At 48.7% G+C, this 21,227-nt stretch overlaps 1 protein-coding gene across 1 annotated transcript in view; it reads right to left on the reverse strand.

Moving 5' to 3' along the window:
- Nucleotides 1–18,863: 18,863 nt before the first annotated feature.
- LCLAT1 (lysocardiolipin acyltransferase 1) overlaps nt 18,864–21,227 on the reverse strand; it is a 214,305-nt gene continuing 211,941 nt past the window's right edge. The window contains exon 6 of the mRNA XM_049696339.1: nt 18,864–19,176. Within this exon, the coding sequence (XP_049552296.1) occupies nt 18,899–19,176 (278 nt within the window). The 3' untranslated portion in view covers nt 18,864–18,898. The remainder of the gene's footprint in view (nt 19,177–21,227) is intronic.

Raw genomic sequence — 21,227 nt, forward strand, 5'->3', positions numbered from 1 at the left:
AACGGCAGATTTCACCTAGTCACCTCAAAGGATGAAGCAAGAGCATACGGGCAGGAATTTGCAGTAAAAAGCAGTGTCTCGGCCTAAAATCTCAAATCAAACACACCATTTTGAAAAAAATGTAAGAATAAGGGATCCTTAAAATATGGAAAGTGGTTGAAAGGAAGACCATCTGGGCAAACCAAAGTTACTCATCCTCAAGAACATTCCCCCAGAAAGGCAAATTGCATGGAAAATATAAAATGTAATCCCAAAGGAAAAAGGAAGCTTTGAAACTTTGGAAAGAAACTGCTTATAACCTATAACAAAGGCAGCCCATTGGGCAGACAAACACAGCAAACTGCTCTCAAAAATGGGACAAGATGGGGGGCTTCCCTGGTGGCGCAGTGGTTGAGAATCCGCCTGCCGATGCAGGGGACGCAGGTTCGTGCCCCGGTCCGGGAAGATCCCACGTGCCACGGAGCAGCTGGGCCCGTGAGCCATGGCCACTGAGCCTGCGCGTCCGGAGCCTGTGCTCCGCAACGGGAGAAGCCACAACAGTAAGAGGCCTGCGTACCGCAAACAAACAAACAAAAAAATGGGACAAGATGGAAGTTATAGTGAAGGCAGGGAATATGCGTGTGGCCACAGGGGTAATGTACAAGTTCCTGTAGGAGGTTCCCAGGGTAGAGAGAATGTCATTGATGGCGTTACAGTTCCAGCTAGCTCAGGGACCTGTGTCCTTACTCAGCCAGTAAGGTGACTCTGCTGGCTGTTGCGACTTTTTCTGGTCCCCGGATGAAAAAGGGGTCTGGCTCACAGGGATGCCGTGAACTCATCAGGCAAGTGACCGGACGTTTGAAAGCCAGGCTGACTTGAAAATATGGACCACCTGTTCACTGTGATTCTGTGGGGATGCTGAGCTCTTAGAGCTGCAGGTGTTTGCCATCAGCGTGGGGTGTTGTTGCTGCCCACTCTTCTGCCTCCTTTCAGACACGATATGGACCGTTCCACGACCATTCAGCCTCCACCCAGAGCGTGGAGTGGAGTGCGGGGCTCCGGATCTGCTCTGGGTGGCTAAATAGCGACCGGAGAGCGACTCCAGGCTTCCTTGCGCAACCAGGACAAAACCTGGGGTCCTTCCTCTTCGCCGGAAGAAGCCTGGGAGGGGGAAAGAGGCAGCACCATCTGGTTTAAAAGCACCTGACTTGGGCTGGTTCGACACCAGTGGGACAGGCACCGGCTGACACTGTTTCCCCAGAGGCAATGTGGGATTTCTTGCCTTGCATCTCCAGGACATCTCAGTGAACTAGCTCCACAACCATGATTCAGGAGGAGGCTGAGAACCAGAGTGAGTGAGGAAGGGAAGAGAGGAGAAACCTGTTTTCAGCTCTGGCGTGAGATGCTATTTTTAACTGGGATAAAATATCTGGAGGAAAGAAATATAAAAGCTTCAGTGGAATCCTTTTAGAGCTGTGGCAAATACTCATCTTGGCCAGAGGTAGAATGGCCAAGTGTTAAACATTGAGCTGAAGCCCAATATTGCCCTTATAGATACGCTTCAGGATGCAAAAAGAAATAAGAAATTTTCAGTGTGTAATTAGTGCCACGCTTTTAGTATTAAAATGTTTAACGCTCAGATTTCTAGTTTGACTTCATGGTGGAGGAACAATAACGTCTTAGCACTGTGTCCACTATGAAATGGGCCCAGCTGTCTCACTGTCACTCACACGGATCACCAGGTTATCTTGAACTATAACTAACTAAAGACAATTCCTCTTGGACTCCTGGATGTAAAGAGGTCTCAACCAGGACTTCTTGAAAGACTTGTGGCACATGTTAAATTAAATAACTAAAAATTAACTGTAGCTCCTACGGCTTCGTTTGTTTATTACTATGAGTTCTTACTATACCAAACAATTCTATCAGGATTAGAAGTGTAATCTAATCTCTCTTGTTCTGCCTTGTGTTATCAATTTAATTGTTATTAACAGCACTACAGGTGGCCACAATCAGACCATCATTCAAGGGACTTTCCCCACGTGGAGCCTCGGGGAGGGGCATTGTGTGAAGCCTCGGGCTCAGAGGCTGGTGAGTTTTTGGAGCACAGAGTCCAACCTCCAGCACACTGCCTGCCACGGAGCGGGGTTTCAGCACATATTTGCTGGATGAGTGAGTGGCTACGTGGATGAATAAATGAATAAAGATGTAAGCCAGAGCTAAGCAAGGAAGAGACTGCACCTGAAGGCTGTACCAGCACCAGGTAAGGTGAGGTTTGAGGGGGCAGACCTAGAGCACGCAGGAGGGTAGTCAATCCTGTTTGGAAGCCACAGTGTGTACAGAGGAGATGGGACAGGCAGGTGGCTATGACAGGGCAGCTGGCTAGAGGTGCGGAGTGGGCGTCCTGGCAGGCATGTCAGTAGGTATTCCTACGGCAGGAGACACGTGAAGGTCACACAGGGGGCACAGGGCCTCAGGAGCAGGACCCCAGACTCCATCCAGGGTGAGTCGTAGAGGAAACAGAATGTGGGCCGGGCAGGTGTCAAGGCCCCGGGTGTCCAGAGGCAACTAGAACAGGAGCCGGAGGCAGGATGTGGCCTTCAGAATAAAGCCTGTTAGTAGACCTGAGATCAAGGCCAGAGAAGGACTAGCCAGGCTGGCTCCAGGACAATCCCCCGAGCCACTGAACTTTAAATTCTCCCCATCTTAGGAAAGCGTCCACCCAGGGACTGCAGCAAGGATGAGTCTACGTGGAGATATTCAAGGAGACCCAGGGAAGGAGTCCGGGAGGCTATAAAAGCAAGCAGTCAAATAAGCCATGGCTCTCAGCAGAGCAGGTAAACCTACGCGTTACAAATTATTTCAGGCTTTGATTTGAATTTGTAACCAGGTGTTCTATGCCTTGAATACTTTAACTGATAATCAACTGACTGACAGTGATTTGGCGAGGTCTGCAATGTGCCTAGCGTTGTGCTTCACCTGTTTGGGATTAGAGGCGTGAAACAGTCATCGAACAGATGCGTTTATACTAAATATGCAGAGTGTGTCACTATTCACAGAGAAGAAAACAAGGCTGTGAAAGGGCTGCAGCCAGAAAGGGCTGCAGATGAGCATGGATGGCAGAGGTCAGGGAGGGCTTCCTGGAGGAGGTGGGATGCACCCTGGACCTGCAGGACATGGGACATCCGCAGAGAGAGGAGAAAACGTTTACCACCAATTCCTTTGCTATTCTTGACTGCTCAGAACACACCCCTCAGAGCTAAGCAAGACAATTTACTAAACTGCAAGAGAGGTGAGGGGAAAGAAAGGCGAAGTCATCCTGACTGGGTGTACTTTCTGAGTCCCATCTCGCAGGGGAAAACCCTGAGGCACAACCAGGTTGGGGCTAGTTCATGGTGAAGTCAGATAAGCAAGGGCATCCAATAGGGCCTGAGGCCTCACCATCTTTTCTAACACAGAGGAGCTGCTCTCCTCCCTCCTGCCAAGTGGAGAACTGGCTTTGGCTTTATGGTGAAGGTTTTGGCTAGTTTGGTTTGTTTGGGCTTTTTCTTTGTTTTGTCTTGGTTTGAAAGGGCTACTGAAGAAGGGAAACGGGAGGAAATGATTTTCTTTTTTCTCCTATGATAGTACCAGTTCTGCCCTTAGATGCAGGCGAGAAGGCCCCTCTCCCGGCCATACCAGTTAGCAGGACCCCCTATGGCCCTCCTCTGTCTGTGCCCCTCCCCACGGCCATCATGGCACGACTATTATATTAGTTTCCTATTGCTGCTATAGCAAGTTACCACAACCTTAGTGGTTTAAATCCACACAGATCTATTATCTTAGAGTTCGTGCGTCGGTCAGAAGTCTCACTGAGTGTCAACAGGACTGCATTCTTTTCTGGAAGCTCTAAGGGAGAATCTGTTTCCTTGCCTTTTCCAGCTTCTAGAGGCCACCAACATTCCTTGGCCTGTGGCCTCTTCCATCTCCAAAACCAGTAACGGGTGGTAGAGTATTCTCACACCTCATCACCCTGACCTTCTCTTCTGCCCCCTCTTTCATTTTTAAGGACCCTGGGGATTACATTAGACCCGCACAGATAATCCAGGATATAATGTATAATCATAAAGTCAGGTTATTGGCAACTTTAATTCTGTCTACAACCTTAATGCCACATTACATATTTACAGGTTTTGGGGACAAGGATATGGACATCTTTGGGGTGGGCATTATTCTGCTAGTACAGTTGCCAACGTCAGAGGATAGAATATATCCTCTGATAGAATATAGATAGAATAGAATATATAGATAGATAGAATATATTTTATTTAACAATCTGTTGACTTGGTTTATAATTTAGAAGCATGGTGTGTGGCCTCTATTTGTGCTCTTGCCCGAGGCAAATAGCAGGGCTGCTCTGGTGGGAGCAGTGGCTGTCCAAGGTGAAAGGTCTATAGCACCTTACAGTGGAGTGGAAAAGTTCAGTATTCCTTAGCCAGCAGCATCCCCTTCTGGACAGTTTCCAAGGTTCCCCCAGCCTGTTTCTCCACAGCAACCTGTCACCTTCATCATCTTACCTCTGATTCACACCCAGTTCTGACTCCCAACACTTTGCTCTCCTTACAAAAGCATTCCTCCCAAAGAAGGTACATTTCCCATTCTTTTTGCTTTTTACTTTTACACAAAAAGGGTAGAAGCAAGGGAAGAAACCCCAGCCCCATTAGTACAGACACATCAAAGGGTACCGAGCCCCTCGGGAAACCAGAGCATGGCTTACATCATCCTGCAGCACATCCGCTAAGCAACTGTGGGATCAACATCTGTTTCCATGGAGATGTCACTTCATCATCATTCTCCAGGCAGAGCAGAGGAGTGCCTCTGGGAGGAATGAATATGCTGGGCCAGAGAATAACAAAATCTGGTGCCATGAGCAAGAAGAAACCCCAACCCCCCCCCAAAAAAAAACTATAATCAAGATGAAAGGTTGATGAGAGAGCATTAGAATGAGAGAGAGGGAGAATGGGCACTGGATGGGGTCGAGGGGGAGTGACCGGCCAGAATCAGATGGAGGCTCACATCACCTGCCTCCCTCAATACACAGAGCGGCCAAGGGAGGCCTCAGGCTCCTGCCAAATATTGTACAACAGTCCATGGACCCCAAGCCTTGTGCCTCGCTGCCCAGGATTCATCCCGGTGGACGGAAGGCACTCAGGCGCCGTAACGCTTTTGTCCTGTTGCTTCCAGTCAGGCAAAGATGGATCGCGGTCCTTCTGCGGCCGATGTTGATTCGGCCTGCCTAGCACAGTGCCTTCCAGGGACAGCAGCTCCCGCTCATCCCGACAAGCCCTATTGCTCTGAGGCCTGGCTTGCTAAACTGACAATAGCAGAAGCCGAGGCAGGTAGAAGGGAACTAGCGTTTACTGGGCTCGGGCGCTGCCTCTCAGCTAATCCTCGAGTCCCACCGTGGCGTGTTAGAGCCTCGTTCTACAGGCCAGGAGCTGAGGCTCAGAGAGGAGAGGTGGCTTATTCAACGTGACGAGATTAACAGCAGACTTTTAGAATTCACTCACTTTGTGCCAGGCATCGTTTTAAACTCTTCACAAGTATTTATTCATTTCATCCTCAAATCGCATCTCTGAGGGGGTATTATTATCCGTCAGTTAATACGTGGCAGAGCCAGGCTTGGGGGCCTGGGGTGCCCTTCCCTCTGCATACGCTGACCACACCCCCCCCCCAACACCACTGGGTAGAACAGCTCAAGAAGGCGGGGTCAGGCACGCCGGAGTGAGCGAGCGCCAGTGGATGGAAACAAGAGGCCAAGTACGATTTTTCCTCAGTCGCAGCAAAGGCACCAAAGCTGGGGCTACGGGGCTCTGAGGATCCCATATTCTGGGTTCAGAAATCCACCCGCCGGGGGGCCAGTCCCTCCCTGTGGACTCAAGAAGAGACTGCCTTCCACCAAACACCTGGAGTTCTGCCCATCCTACCCGCTGGCGGTGCCAGAAGGTGCCGGAGGCCTCGGGGAGGGAAGGCAGGGTGCACGGAGGTCGGAGCTCATGCCGAAAGGCTCCTCCCCTGTATCCTGAGGAGGGGAGCGTCCGGGACTCCGGGACACCGGAGTGTCTGCAGCAAAGGGAGGCTGGTGGCCTGGTCCCAGGCTGGACAGATACTCACTGAGCCGCAGACCCGAAGCCAGCTCGGGGGCAGCCTGGGAACAAGTGTCTGATTCAGGGAAGAAGAGGGTGCCTGCCAGGTTCCTCTGACCCCCGAGAGCAGTGCCTACCTCTGCTCTAGAAGTTTCCAAAGGCAGAGGCCTTGCCAGGAGGGCTCCACGTGACAGAGGCTGAGGGTGTCTGAGAGGAAGATGGGGTGGCCTACCCCACACCGATTCTCTTGCCCCCAGAGAGTCCAGAAGGACCCCGGGATCTACACAGACCCCAGAGCACTGGGGTTAGCAGAGGGCAGGAGCAATGGAGGCAACTGGGAGTGATGGAGGCCCGAGCCAGAGCCGGGTTTGTGAGCGTGCATTGTTGGCAGGGCTGGAGGTAGACACCACTGCCCTCAGGAGGGTTCTGGGACCTAGCTACATACGGCACCGTGGGTGCCGGCCGGGAGCCCCAGAAAGCCTTGAGCACCATCTCTGCAGAGACCATCACCTCATCAGCACCACCAGCATTGGCCAGAAGCACCCAGAACCCAATTGAAGCCATGGACAGTCCCTCCCAACCTAGGAGGATGGGCCAGTCACATATCCAGAATCTCCTTGCCCTCCCAGGGAGCTCCATCCAGGAGGGCCAGAGAGTAAGTCTTGGGGGGTTTAGAGCCTGAAGGGGATGCGGAGATGGAGTTCAAAGAGAGAACAAAAGGCAGAGTGTGTGACGAGCAGACCCTTCCCTATTTTTCCAACCAGCTAGGCTGCAGACACCGTCCCCCTGCACAGCGGTGGGGAGTTGAGTTCTCAGTTAAGCCTGATTTGGAGTTTTAAAATAAATCCATTTGAGTCTAAAATACTGAGATGAGACTGCTCGGTCATCAAAGATGCCGGAGAGAAATGACATCTGGCCAAGTTATCGCTGAGAGACACCAGCTACCCAACGGGAAAGGGGGGCTGATGTAGTCCAGGGGTCGGCAAACCACAGCCCTCAGGCTAAGGATGGGTTTGATTTTTCTTTTGATTTGCTTTTTAAAAGAAAATTTTATTGGGATATAGTTGATTTACAATGTTGTGTTGGTTTCTGCTGCACAACAAAGTGAATCAGTTATATGTATACATATATCCACTCTTTTAGATTCTTTTCCCATATAGGTCATTACAGAGTATTGAGTAGAGTTCCCTGCGCTATACAGCAGGTCCTTATTAGTTATCTATTTTGTATATAGTAGTGTGTATATGCCAGTCCCAATCTCCCAATTTATTCCTCCCCCGACCTTTCCACAAAGGGTTGGGGGGAGAAGGGGAGAGGGGAAGAAGGGAGACTGTATGCGGTCTGCACCACTTAAAATATTTCTATCTGCCTTTTGCAGAAAAAGTTTGCTGACCCTATTGGTAACCTAATTGGGGAGGGGTACAGCTATTAAAAAAGTAAAACTTTCGTATTTTAAATTCTATATTAATCCTCTGTCATTTGCTCCTTTCACTCAACATTGTGGTTCTAAGCCTCGTCCATGTTAGAGTGGCACAGTAATTCATTTTCACTGCTGTAAGCTAACAAGCACGGTTAGTTTATCCAATCTCCTGGTGATGAGCATTTAGGCTGCTTCTAGGTTTTTGCTATGCTGCTGCTGGGAATGTTCTTGTTCATGTCTTCTGTGTCCACATGCAAAGTTTCTTTGGGATCTACTCTGAGAAACAGAGTTGCTGGGTCAGGACATATTTGCTGCTTCCGTTTTATAAAATAGTGCCTCATTGCTCTCTAAAAAGTTTGTATCGTTTTACACCTCTACCATTGGTGTTTTTGAGTTGTCTTTCCTTCACATCCTCTCCCATGCTTGGTATTGGCAGAATTTTAAAACTTTGCTAATCTGATGATGCAAAAGAATGTCTCCTGGTTCTAATTTGCCTTGGTCTAAACACATAGAGGCTGTGTACTTTTTATATGCTTATGGCAATTTGGGTTTCCTCTTTTGCTGACTGTGGGGGGGTGTTATGTTTTTCTTATTGCTTTGTGGACGTTCTTTATATATTCTGGATATTAATTCTTTCTTAGTTTTATGGGTGGTAATTATCCTCTTCTGATATGTAACATATTTGCTTTGGTTTTGGTGTTTTTGAGCAACAGAAATGTTTGATTTTAATGTAGTCAAAATTCTCGACTTTTCTCTAAAGTTTGTGCTGTGTCTTGTTTACTTTGATATAAATTTACAACCCTCTTTTTAATTTCTGCTTTTCACATTCAGATCTTTAATCCATCTGGAAATTATCTTTTGGTGTAGCAGAAATATTTGGTGTAGCAAAAAATATTATTTTTTTCCATCCAGCTAACCAAGTGTTTTCATCCTTTTGCCATGTATTTGTAATGACACTTCTGAAATATCTTAAGTTCCCACCTGACTATGGGACTACCCATGTGCTAATACCACGCTGCTGTAATTACTATAACTTTACGTCTTGATATCTGGCCAGAAGAATTCACTCCTTCCTCTTCCAAGTACCTTTGCGATGTTGGGTCTTTTGTTCATTCAGTTAGAGTCTACAATTGGTTATCAGTTTCCACAAAAAAAATTGGGGGTGGATTTTTATTATGATTGTATTGAAAACATAGATTAACTCAGAGATAATTAACACTGTTAGGCTATTGGCTTCTTGCACCTATGAGCATGGTGCTTCTCTCCGCTTGTATCCTCTTTGGTGCCTTTCAATAACATTTTTTAAAACTAAAAGTCTTGCACAGCTTTGGTTAGGTTTATTTCTAGGTACCTTATTTTTTAATCTGTGACAGACAATGGATAGTTGCCCTGCACAAGTCCGTAACCCCCTTCCTTCATGTGAAGTTTCTGCTGGAGGCAGCGGCACAACCAGAGGCTCAGTATCTCAGCCCTCCTGGTATCCAAGTGAGGCCATGAGACTGGTGTTCCTGGTGGGATGTGATGAGAAAAGTGAATGTGTCCTCCCACTGTCCCCTCCCCTGGCTGCCAGCTGGATGGAGGGGACTTCGAGGTGCTATGGGAGGGTGGACCCACAAGGCAGAAGGAGAGGAGCCTAAGTCTCTGAATCACCAACCACTGCTTTGAACTAATACATGAACAAGACAGAAACTTCTATTGTGTTATGTCACTGACAATTTAAAGTTCATTAGGGCAGTTGGCTTTACCCTCAGTAATACTCTATTTGGGTAAGGTTTAGCTCTTTTTTAAGATAATCTTTTCTCCTCACTGTTGCTGATGAATGTAAACATAGGTAATATTGTGTTCCATTTATATGTTGGTTTCATATTAAGAAACCATGCTGAAGTTTCTAATAATTTCTGTTCTCCAATTCTATATACAGTACAGAGTCATGTTATCTGTAAAAATGACATCTTTGTTTCTCCCTGTCCACTCTTTATACTTTTATTTCTTTTTCTCACCTCACTTCCCTGGGCAGGACCTGGCACTTTTATCTCACCTGTGATTCTAACAAGAATCATTCTTATGTTTCTCCATTAAGTGTGAAGTTGGCGTAAGGTTAGGGATGGATACTGTTTGTTGAGTTAAGGAAATTTCCTTTGCTCCAAGGTAGCCAATAACTTTTACCATGAATGGGTATTGAATCACAGCAAGTATATTTTCTGCATCTATTTAGATAAATCTTTCCCTCTTTCATATGTTCCTGTAGTGAATTACATTGATTATCTAATATTGACTCATGTTTTAAATTCTAGGCTAAACTTTGTCATGAAGTATAATTTCTTTTTTTCTTTTTTTTTTTTTTTGCGGTACGTGGGCCTCTCACTGTTGTGGCCTCTCCCGTTGCGGAGCACAGGCTCCGGACGCGCAGGCTCAGCGGCCATGGCTCACGGGCCCAGCCGCTCCGTGGCATGTGGGATCTTCCCGGACCGGGGCACGAACCTGTGTCCACTGCATGGGCAGGCAGACTCTCAACCACTGTGCCACCAGGGAAGCCCTATTGTATTAATTTCTGCTCTTAATTCTATTGTTTCTTTCCCTCTCCTCTCTATTGAAGGACCTATTCTATTGTTCTTTTTCTTAAGCTGGATATTAGCTCATTAATTTTCAGTCTTCCTAATTTTCTAATATATAGATATATTAGGTTCCCCTGTAATTTCTACCTTAGCTGCATTCCACAAATTTTTGATGTATTTTTACTATAGTTCAGTCATAAAGTTTTCTAATTTTCATTATGATCCATTTACCCATGACTTATTGTGAAGTGTGTGTGTGTGTGTGTGTGTATTTTAATTTCCAGGAACATGAGAATTTTTACGTTGTCTTTTCATCCCTGATTTCTAAATTATGTTGTGGTCAGGTAGTATGGTCAGTATGATACTGATCCTTTGAAAGTAGTTGAGACTTGATTGGCTCACACATAATCAATTTTTGGAAATGTTCTATGTAGCTAGATGGATGAATGAGTGGATAGATGGAAGGAAGGAAGGAATAAATTGAGGACAGTAATTTGTTCTGAGTGTATCTGAGAAGAATATGTATTCTCTAATTGTTTAGTTCAGAATTCTACATATATCCATTTAAATCAGTTTTATTACCGGTGTTATTCAAATCCTCTATATCCTTGCTGGTTGTTTATCTTTTTGATCTAACAGTTATGATAGAGATGTGCTAAAATAACTCACTATGACTACAGATTTGTCACCTCCCCTCTTACATGCTCTTCGGCTAAGTCTACTTTTTCTGGTAGTACTATAACAGTGTAAGATTTCTCTTTACTAGTGTTTCACTGGTATATATTTTTCCATCCTCTCACATTTATTCTTTGGAGTACTTATTTTTTTTATGTTTCTTTGGAGCCCTCATGTTTTTACCTATTTCTTGTCAACAGGATGTAACAGAATACTGTTTGTTTCTTTCAGTCAATCCAACAATTTCTATTTAAACCAACAAGTTTAATCCATTTCAATTTAGTGACATGATTGATAAATTCAGATTAATTTCCATCAGAGATACATATATATATTGCTTTTTAATGTAACTTAATTTTGTTTTTTAAAGTTTTATTGATATATAATTGACATACAATTAACTGCACAGACTTAAGGCATAAGAGTGGATAAGTTTTACATATATATACTCATGAGGCCACCACCACAATCAAGAGAGCGAACATATCCATCGCTGCTCCTCGAAGTTTCCTCATTTCACTTGGCAATTCCTCCTTCTTACCCTCCCTAATCCTCACTTCTCTGTTTTCTATCACAATAGATTTGTTTGCATTTTCTATAATTTTATGTAAATATAATCAAATTATATACTCTACCTTGTTTGGTTTCCTTCATTGAGCATAATTATTTGGGGATTCATCCATGTTTATTTTTTGTTGCTGAGTAGTATTCCATTGCATGGATATACTTTCATTGGTTTATCCATTTACCCGTTGATGGACATTTGTCACAAATAAAGCTGCTCTGCACATTTGTGTGCAAGCCTTCATTATGGATGTGTATTTTCACTTCTCTTGGTAAACACCTAGGAGTGAAATGGTTGAATCACATAGTGGACGTATGGTTAACATTTTAAGGAATGGTCAAACTGTTTTCCAAAGTGGTTGTGCTATTTTATATTCCCATCAGTAATGTATGTTTTCCATATTTTCACCCAAACCTGACACCGTCAGTCTTTTTAATTTTAGCCATCCTATTAGATGTATTGTGGTATCTCAGTGTAGTTGTTTCAATGTGCATTTACCTAATGATTTATGATGCTGAACGCCTTTTCATGTGCTTATTTGCCATCCATGTGTCTTCTTTGGTGAAGTGTCTGTTCAAGACTTTGGGCTATTTTTAAATTAGGTCTTTTGATTTCTTGTTATTGGCTTTCAGAGCTCTTTGTATAATCTGTATACAAGTCCTTTATCAGATCTATGTTTTGCAAATATTTTCTTCCAGTCCGTCGTTTGTCTCTAGTCTCTTAACAGAATCTTTTGAAGAGCAGAGATTTTTAATTTTGATAAAGTCGAGTTTATCAATTCTTTTTTCATGGGTTGTGCTTTTAGTGTATTTTTAGCAATCTTTGCCTAACCCAAATTTACGAAGATTTTCTCCTAAGTTTTCTTCTGGGAATTTTATAGTTTTAGGTTTTACATTTAGGTCTATGATCTGTTTTGAGTTAATTTGTGGATATGGTGCAAGGTATGGATTGAATTTTGTTTGTTTGTCTGTTTGTTTTCTACATATGGATATTCAGTCGTTCCAGCACTGTTGAAAAGTAGAGTCTTTATTCTCACCTATTTAATTTTGGATAGTTTCTATTGCTAAGTCTTGAAGCACTCACATGCTCTTTACCATGACCCTCCACCAAGTGCTTTCAAGAAAGATTGGGAGAAGGCAGAAGACCTTACACTGGTGTCAATAGGCATGAAACCTCCCCTGTCACTCAGCCCTGACTGCGTCCTCCTTCTGCCTGTGGTCCTCAGTAAGGCATAACACTGGCTTCTGCTACTTCCCCCGTGCTTCCACTACTTCCCCCATGCCTCCACATCGAAGGGCTAGATCCCAGCCAGTCACGTGCAGGCCTTTGTCTCCTCAGGAACCTGACACGACACCCAAGAGGCAAGGGGTCACACCAGCGTCCCCAAACCCAAGTATGGAGTCCACCCAACAGAGAGCAGGCTCCAGGAGGGCCAGGATGTGGAACGGCAGCCCCACAGGGGTGCAAGATCCATGCAGACACACACGAAAGATGTCCTGCACCTGTCACGCAGTGGAAGAGAGAGGTGTGGAGCAATGTGATTAGTATGAGCCCCTTTGTAAACGTTTTTTGGGGGGCTCACTATAAGAGCGGAATGGAGAGGGAGAGAGAGAGGAAATAAAAATATAAAGGAAAATGAAATTTCCTATCACCTCAGAGTCCTATCCCCAGCCTCTGTGTCCAGGAAGCAAGCTTTATTATTACTGTCTTGTGAGTTCGTATTCTTCCAAAGATATTCTATACGAAAAATAGCATATATATATAATAGGCTATGCAGACACACTTGAATATTCTTTTTTAATATGTATTTATTTATTTATTTTTGGTTGCATTGGGTCTTCGTTGCTGCGTGTGAGCTTTCTCTAGTTGCGGAGAGCGGGGGCTACTCTTCGTTGCAGTGCGCAGGCTTCTCATTGTGGTGGCTTCTCTTGTTGCAGAGCACGGGCTCTAGGCTCGCAGGCTTAGTTGCTCCACGGCATGTGGGATCTCCCCAGACCAGGGCTCGAACCCATATCCCCTGCATTGGCAGGCGGATTCTTAACCACTGTGCCACCAGGGAAGCCCCGACACTTGGATATTATACTAAATTTTAACAGCAGTCAGAGCCACTCATTCATTTGTTCATTCAATCATTCATTTTAAACGGGCTCGAGGCTAAGGACCCGGTCCCTGCTCTCAGAGTCCAGTGGTGGGTGCAGACAGTCACCAAAAAACCACACAAATGAAGTACGTTTAGAAACAGATTCAGGGAGGAAATAGGTGTGAATGAACTGAGAAGTCCCGCAGGTGACAGCCCCTCTGTCAAGGTTTGAGGGACAGTCACCAGCAAGCCGAGCACCCCAGCCCTAGCTATGGACACGTTCTCTTTGAGTCACTAATATGCTTCCGATTAAGACCCAGAGCTGTGACTCACCGCCCTGCACCATCTGCTGCCCGGGGCTCACGTGACTCACGGCTGCCGCCCTTCCCTGTCCCCCAGGAGTGCTTCAGAGGAACGAGAGACAAAATTATTCCATGTGACTCAGGCAGAGAGAGACACAGCCTGGCCTGTTCACGCCCACTGCTCCCTTCCTGCCTGAAAAATGGAGGTGGGCAAGGCTCTGGCCTCTGAGTGACACATCTTTTCAGGCATGTGCTGATGGAGGGACGGTCCCCTCCTGGCAGGGGTCCTCAGAGCACAAGTCATGATTAATTTCCCAGTGCAGAAGCTGAGCTTGCCAGGGGAGAAGTGAGGAAGCATGGCTCAATTCCACCTCCTACCTCTGTGGGCTGCTGCCTGAGCACGCCTGTCTGCAGGGAGTCCCACATTGGGGTCTCTCATCCTGTGACGTGCCAAGCCCAGGCTGGCGTATCCACGCATTTGCACAGGGCTGCCCTACCCCAACCACCCAGGCAGGGCTCCCCATCCTCTCCCGAAGCCTAGCTCTGCCTCGCACATCTGCCTCCTTGAATTACTCCACCTTTGCCCTGAATCCTGGTCTTGAAATCCTGGAGTTCGCTTCAACTCCTCCCTTACCATCACTGCCAGCACCTAATCCAGCCCAGTCTGCCCCCTTCCTTCCCTCCTCCTGCTTCTTCCTCCTCTTGTGCCCTTTCCTCCACAAGAACTCTTTTGGGACACCCCTCACTGGCCTCGCTGTCTCTGGGCTGCAGACTTCTCATCACTCCCCTCAATATATATTCCTAAACACGTCTGGGTAGCAGTTCCCCACCCTCCAATGGCATGTCCTCAGGGTCTACAGCGAAGGCCACTCATAGGCCCGTGGAGGGCAAGCAGGTGACAGAAAGGAGGGAAGCAGGCTGAGGGGGACTTGATAAAAGGCCACGACATGGAGGGCTAAGGTCGAAGGTAGATTGGAGAATGCTTGTCCTGCTTAGGGGCGGCCACCACCCAGCCACAGCTAAGTGTAGCCTAAGGTGCCAAAATGCAAGACCTTCCAGGCTTTCATGAGAACCCCGATTTGCTTATTAAACCTCTTAATTTATAAAAGTTGGGGCTCTCCTGGTGGCACAGTCGTTAAGAATCCGCCTGCCAATGCAGGGGACACGGCTTCTAGACCTGGTCCGGGAAGATCCCACATGCCACGGAGCAACTAAGCCCGTGCGCCACAACTACTGAGCCTGCGCTCTAGAGCCTGTGAGCCACAACTACTGAGCCCGTGCAATGAGAAACCCGCGCGCCGCAACTAGAGGAAGCCCGCACACAGCAATGAAGACCCAACACAGCCAAAAATAAATAAATTAATGAATGAAAAAGTTGGTAACTAACCCACATTTGAAACCCTGAGCAGTTTCCTTATTCCTGCATCGCAGATCTTCCTTGGCCTGGATCCCACCTATGCATCCAGCGCCTTCTCCCACAGCAGCTGCTCACCCTGCTTGTGGCCGAAGCTGTACCACGCTCTGAGACTCGGCTATTTGCCACTCCCAGGACACGCCTCACCTGTCACCCACAGACACCGGTCCCACATTGCCCTGTGCTTTCCTTTCGACACCCCTCCACATCCCACCCACCTACTACGTTGTCCCTCTGTCCTGGTACGAGACACATTCTGACCTGTGTCACCAGTTGTGTGAACCTCCGTCGTCCTTGCACGATCGGAGACCCTTAGATGCAGACACTGTCTGATTCACAGAACCTGCACATGGTAGGCACCCCAGAGATGTTTCAGGAACTGTGTGCTCATTAGAATTGAAGGAAGTGTACCCACCCCATGTGGGTTGTGGAACTGGGGGCGATTCCGTGTGTCAGACCAGGTCTGCATCCTCAGATAGCTTCCCGGGCTGGCCCCCCGCTTCCCCGGGCTCCGGCCCTCAGCCCCAGCCCAGCGGGTTGTGCGTGGAGAGGAGCACCTGAGGAAGCTCTGAGTCACCCTCTGAGCTGCAGCCTAATGCGCTCTGCAGGCCTCGTCCTTAGTAACCTGGCCCGCTTCTCGCTTTGCATTCCCCCCCCAGTTTATGGCTAAAAACATCTGTATGAAAATGGGCCCTGGCAGAGCGTGTGGCCACTGCACACACCTCCCCTGGCGCCTGAAGTCCTTGTCCCCTTCCGCCTGTTTACGACTGTTTGCTGTGGAAACGGCTGGCTTCGTGGCTTGGGAGGGAGCAGGTGGGAGAGCACAGGAGTTCACGAAGCCCCCAGGCCCGTTTCTCACTGGGACCCCAAGGAGCGGGGAGTGTGGGCCAGAGCAGCCCGGGGAGGATGTGGGGAGGGGCTGCTTGGCCGGCACAGGTGAGCGGGATGTGAAATGGCCTCCAGATGTGGGTCTGCGAGGCCTCGACAGTTCAAAGCTGAGCGTTTAGGAGCTCCCCGTGGGGAAGCGGAGAGCCCTGGAGAAGAGGCGGCTTTGTCTGCCTCCTTACTTACAGGCCTGGCCCTGTGGTCTCTCCCACCCATGTGCAGCCCCTGGGCCCCGCACGTTCTCCCACCGCGTCAGCTCTCCGGCAGGGGCCCCTTGCACCCCTGCGTTTTGTTCACATTTAGATGAGAAGGGTTTTTGTGAGGACCAGGTGAAAGGTTTGATGGACACGGGGGGGGGACGCTCTTTATGCTAGGTGGTCGTATCCATAGGCCAAGGGAGAGTCACCACCTGCTAGCAAGTGCTCTTATTCCGAGTCTGTTTTCAGATCTCTCATTCAACAAGCTCCTCTTGCGCTCCTCCTGTAGGCAGAGCATGGTACCCAGCTCCGCAGGGGACAAGGTGCAGGCCAAGAGTCCTTTTCAGAAAGGCATTGCAGTCCATCAGGGGAGAGGAAACATACAAATTGCTTCGAGTGCTACAAGCCACAAGAAAGGAGCTGGGGTGGGGGGGCTCCTAGGAGAACAGCAGGTGAGTTTGAGCCTCGTGTGCAGATATGGGGAGGGGCGTCGGCAAGCAGGGCGCAGAGCGGGGCAGGGGGTGGCAATGAGGAAGATAGCGGGGGCAGAGTTGGAGCACATGAGATGGTGTCTTCTCAAGCACGCCCAGCTGACGGCTTTGTGTCTTTGGGAGGTGGTGGGAGTCCTGCTTTGTGGGCTTCCCTGAATAGTCACAGATAGGAGCTGGTGGTCAATAGAGGAGTTGGCTGATGAAAACGGGGTCTCCTTCTTTGGGCCAAGAGGCCGTTTCATTACTGACGTGGAATCACAACCCAGACGTGGGCTACTGAAGGACTCAGATCCCATCCGCAGCATCTGCTTTGAGAATGTCAACACTGCCAATCCCTTGGGACCAGGGTGCTGACCCTAAGGTCAAGGCCCTGCAGTTTCCTCCTTCAGGAGATGGTCAGCTGCCAGGATCCTCCTTCCTGACTTTGACCTTGACATTGCCAGTTCCTTCTGCTCCAAGGGGAAGGTTTTCCCTCCAAGCAAATAATCACCTGATCTCCACAGAGCCTCCACAACCCCACAAAAAGTCACACCATTTCGGCACCAACCATCTGCCTGGATGGTTTTAACATCCTTCTACTCAAGATCAAGGCTCTTGCTACATGAGAATTTATCCAGTTCTTCCTTGATAGTTGGGAATTACTACCATGAACAGGGTGAGGCGTAAGTCTTCCCCTCCCCCCTCAGACCCTCGTGATGAGATCCCGTCTTCTCTGGAAAACTCCTTCACCACAAGTTAAAGGGCTGACTTCGTTGGGGGTGGGAGGGGATCCTTCATCATGGCATTGGAGGGTTTAACTTTTGCTTCAAAGACTCCTTCCCAAGAGTTCCCATACAGCCTAGGAGGTTTATGCAAATTCATAAATTCTGAATTCCCTACCCCTCATCTTGTGCCAGAGTTCTTGGGCAGGTTGGCGGATCAGGCTGGACTTTGACCCAGGGCCACACATCTAATGAGGAAAAGCTCCGTGATTCAAACAGCATCCGTGTTCTTCTGCTTAATAAGCCTCCCAGCTGTGCTAATAAAAGTTCTACCCCAAGAGAAGCCGCATGTGTCCTGAGCTCACTCACCCAGCACGACAGCTGTCGGGCCAGAGGAAGCCCGTTTTCTGCACAGATTTCTTATTTCAAGCTAAGAATGATCTAGGCTTGATTAGCTGCTTTGGTGATCAACCACATACTTTTGCACAACACCTCAGATGGAATGATTAACCCTGTGGAACATTCACATCAGAGGGAGACCATGTGCTTTTCAGAACAAACCCCCCATACCCTGAGAGAAGCCAGTGATGCTGGGGTCTGTCCCTCACGTGGAGTTCTGTGTGCCTGAGATTTGGGGAGAGTTAGCACGCTGCCGCGATCATTGCATGAGCCAAAGGAGCCACGGACGTCATCGGCCAGCCCTCCCCACCCTCCTGCCGTTCACATATTCTTTGCCAGGTCCCCTTTTTCAGGTATGGGGCTGCACTACAATTCCATGCGACCCAGGCTACAAATTAAAACTGCAGGCCTGGCCTGGACCTTTTTCTGGAATGATACCAAGGGATGATTGTCAAACAACTTGAGGACCTGAAGTGAAAGGCACCATTCCTCCTTTCTTTTCACAGACAGCCAATGCTCACTTTCTGTGAGCATTCAGTGTGTGAGCCTGGTTGACCATACAGCATAAAGGGCTCCACAATTTTATTCTCCATCATGAAAAAGAGCCTTTTATTTTCTCTCCTTTTCAGGTTCTGCTGGTGGACAAATTCATGCCCACCCAATCCAACCATACCTCTCATGACTTTTTTTCACATCAACCATCTTCCCCCTTGTCCTTCATCTTCTTATCGCTAAGGCCTTAACCTCTCTAGTTTGGAAGGTGGCAATTGGAAATTCTCTATGAGTATATGCTCTCAGCATCCCTAGTGGCCTTCAGAAATCTCCCTTCATCCCGCATCCTCACAGTTCTGTCTGCAGGATGTTTGGGGTGGAAACAGGCAATGTCTCGGCAAGAGGTGGTGTGACATTTCCAGGGAGCAGGATGCCTGGCACACAATAGGAGCTCAATAAAAGTTGCTGCTGTGTGCCCTTGGACAAGTCTCCTGCCCTCTCTGGGTGCCAGTTTCACCATCGGCTCTGGCTTTTGCTAATAATGATGAGGGAGGATGAAGAAGAAGACAAAGAGGAGGAGGAGAACACTAAGAGGTGTGTAAGAAAGAAGATAGAGTGCTAGAAGCCTGGGGGAAAGGAGGAAGTAGAGGGGGAACCAACCTTGAAGTGTAAGAACATGATGAAGAGAGAGATAAAGAAGTGGCTCCCGGGCTTCCCTGGTGGCGCAGTGGTTGAGAGTCCGCCTGCCGATGCAGGGGACACGGGTTCGTGCCCCGGTCCGGGAGGATCCCACATGCCGCGGAGCGGCTGGGCCCGTGAGCCATGGCCGCTGAGCCTGTGCGTCCGGAGCCTGTGCTCCGCAACGGGAGAGGCCACAGCAGTGAGAGGCCCGCGTACTGCAAAAAAAAAAAAAAAAAAGTGGCTCCCATCCGTAATGCAGGGGTGGAGGAGTCCTACAGGTGCAGCATACCAATGGGCTCCCCGAGTTCTGTGCATTTGCTGATCAGGAGGGAAAATCCCCCCCACCCCGCTTTGTCCTCCTTTTAGCCCAATAACGGATCCCCACCTCCCACCCCCAGAAATGTGAGAGGTCATGTCTCAGAGCTCTCCACTCCTGCTAGAAAAGGGATATGGGAGCTTTACGGTGTGGGAATCCAGCGTGGGAGAGCAGCAAGAGCTCAGAGATCCTCCAGTGCCAACCCTCACCCCCGTCCATGGTCAGGGCCTCAAGGTCACACCTCAAGGCGAGAGGCAGGGCCCAGACTGGACACCAAGGGTCCTGATTCCCAGGCTCGTTCCTGAGCATCTCTCCACATCCCTTCTGTCCATACAGGACTTGTGATCAGCCCTTCCATTTGTAGAGGGCTTCCAAGCCATGCCCACGTTTACCATGTTCACTGATCCACCCTGAAGAGTGGGAAAATGAGATTCACCCCATTTTGCAGGTGAGGACGCAGAGCTCAGTGCGATCGACTGGCTTTTGCTCAAGTCTTAAACTCTGCCTAGACTGGTCTTCCTGTCCTGCCGCCTCAGCGCATAGCTGACCACTTCCCCATGGCAACCTTGGCAGTGACCGGGGCCTGCTGAGCTCCTAAGTTAGGTCTTGCCTCTACGGCATGGTGAAATTGATGCCTTCCTGTCGTCAAGACCTAACCGACTCTTCCTAGGATCTTGGAAGCTCTCCAGCTCCAAGAAGACATTGGCCGCTGGCTTCTGGCTCTGAGCCTTGTCCCTGCCTGGAGGGTTATGGAGGAACCCAGAGCTCCATGTTCATGCCAGTCTGACCTTGGGGAAGCAGGATGTGTCCTAGGCTATGAATTTTGGACATCCATTTGAGCCCAGTCAGCACTTAGTGTGCCCGACTTCTGTCTCCCAGCCTCTGTCCTGCCCCAGCTTAGGGGAATCCATTTCCCTGCTGGTCTGGGTGCCCAGAGGTCTGGGCTTCAGCAGAGGGGCTTTCTCGTCTGGTATGAGACCCCAGGGGCTGTGTGGGCTGAAGGCCCTGGGGCTTTGTCTCCTAAGGTGCCGGGATCTCTTTATAGTTAGGTCTTTATGAAACCCACGTTTCTTGCGAAGATGATCCAATATCACAGTCTAATGATCATAACTTGCCCCCTCGCATCTCTCCTGTGGCTGTGCTTCCTAAGGCACTTCAACTCCTGCACTGCCTCTGAGCCTCATGGCAGCCCTTTGAAACAATGTGCAAGTCTCCACAGACTTGCTCTTCCCTCTCGCTGAATCCTGTCTCCACCCTGTCTACTCCACCCCGCTACACCACGTCTCCACCTGGAAAATGCCTCCTCGCCTCTCAGGACACAGCTAGAACCCATTGCCGTACCTCCTTTTGCCTCTAGAACCCCTGCGGGCGTGAGCTGTGTCTGCCCCTCTGTGATCCCACCAGGCTCGTGCCTACCCTCTCCAAGAGCCCTTACCATGGATTGATGGACATGTGTGGTAGCGGAGCTCCAAAGACAACCCCAAGCAATTCTGCCTCTTCCTGTACATGCCTTCTTCCGCCCCATCAAGAGTCAGAGCCTACGTCTCCTCTCCTTGGATTCTGGCTGGGCCTGTGGCTGCTTTGAGGAAACAGCCTGTGCCAGGACCGGCACCTTCTGCTTCTTTCCTCTTGGGACACTTCTCTCCAGGTATTCCTTGGAATCCAGCCACCACTCCTTGAGAAGCCCAAGCTGCAGCGCCAGGCCACATGTAGTCCCTCCAGTTGACAGCCCTGCTCCACTCCCTGCTGCCGCCATGTGAGTGAGTCAACTTGGGTGTCCGGGCCCCCAGAGGACTGCAGCCCCAGCCAACATCACGTGCAGCAGAAGAACTGCTGTGCTGAGCCCAGGCAACCAACACAATCATGAGAGAGAATAAAATAATTATTTGTGGCCACTAAGTGTTGGGTGGTTTGTTATGAATAAGGGATAACTGAAACAACTTGTCTGTA

This window comes from Orcinus orca, chromosome 13 (assembly GCF_937001465.1).
Source record: "Orcinus orca chromosome 13, mOrcOrc1.1, whole genome shotgun sequence".
NCBI classification, from domain to species: Eukaryota; Metazoa; Chordata; class Mammalia; order Artiodactyla; family Delphinidae; genus Orcinus; species Orcinus orca.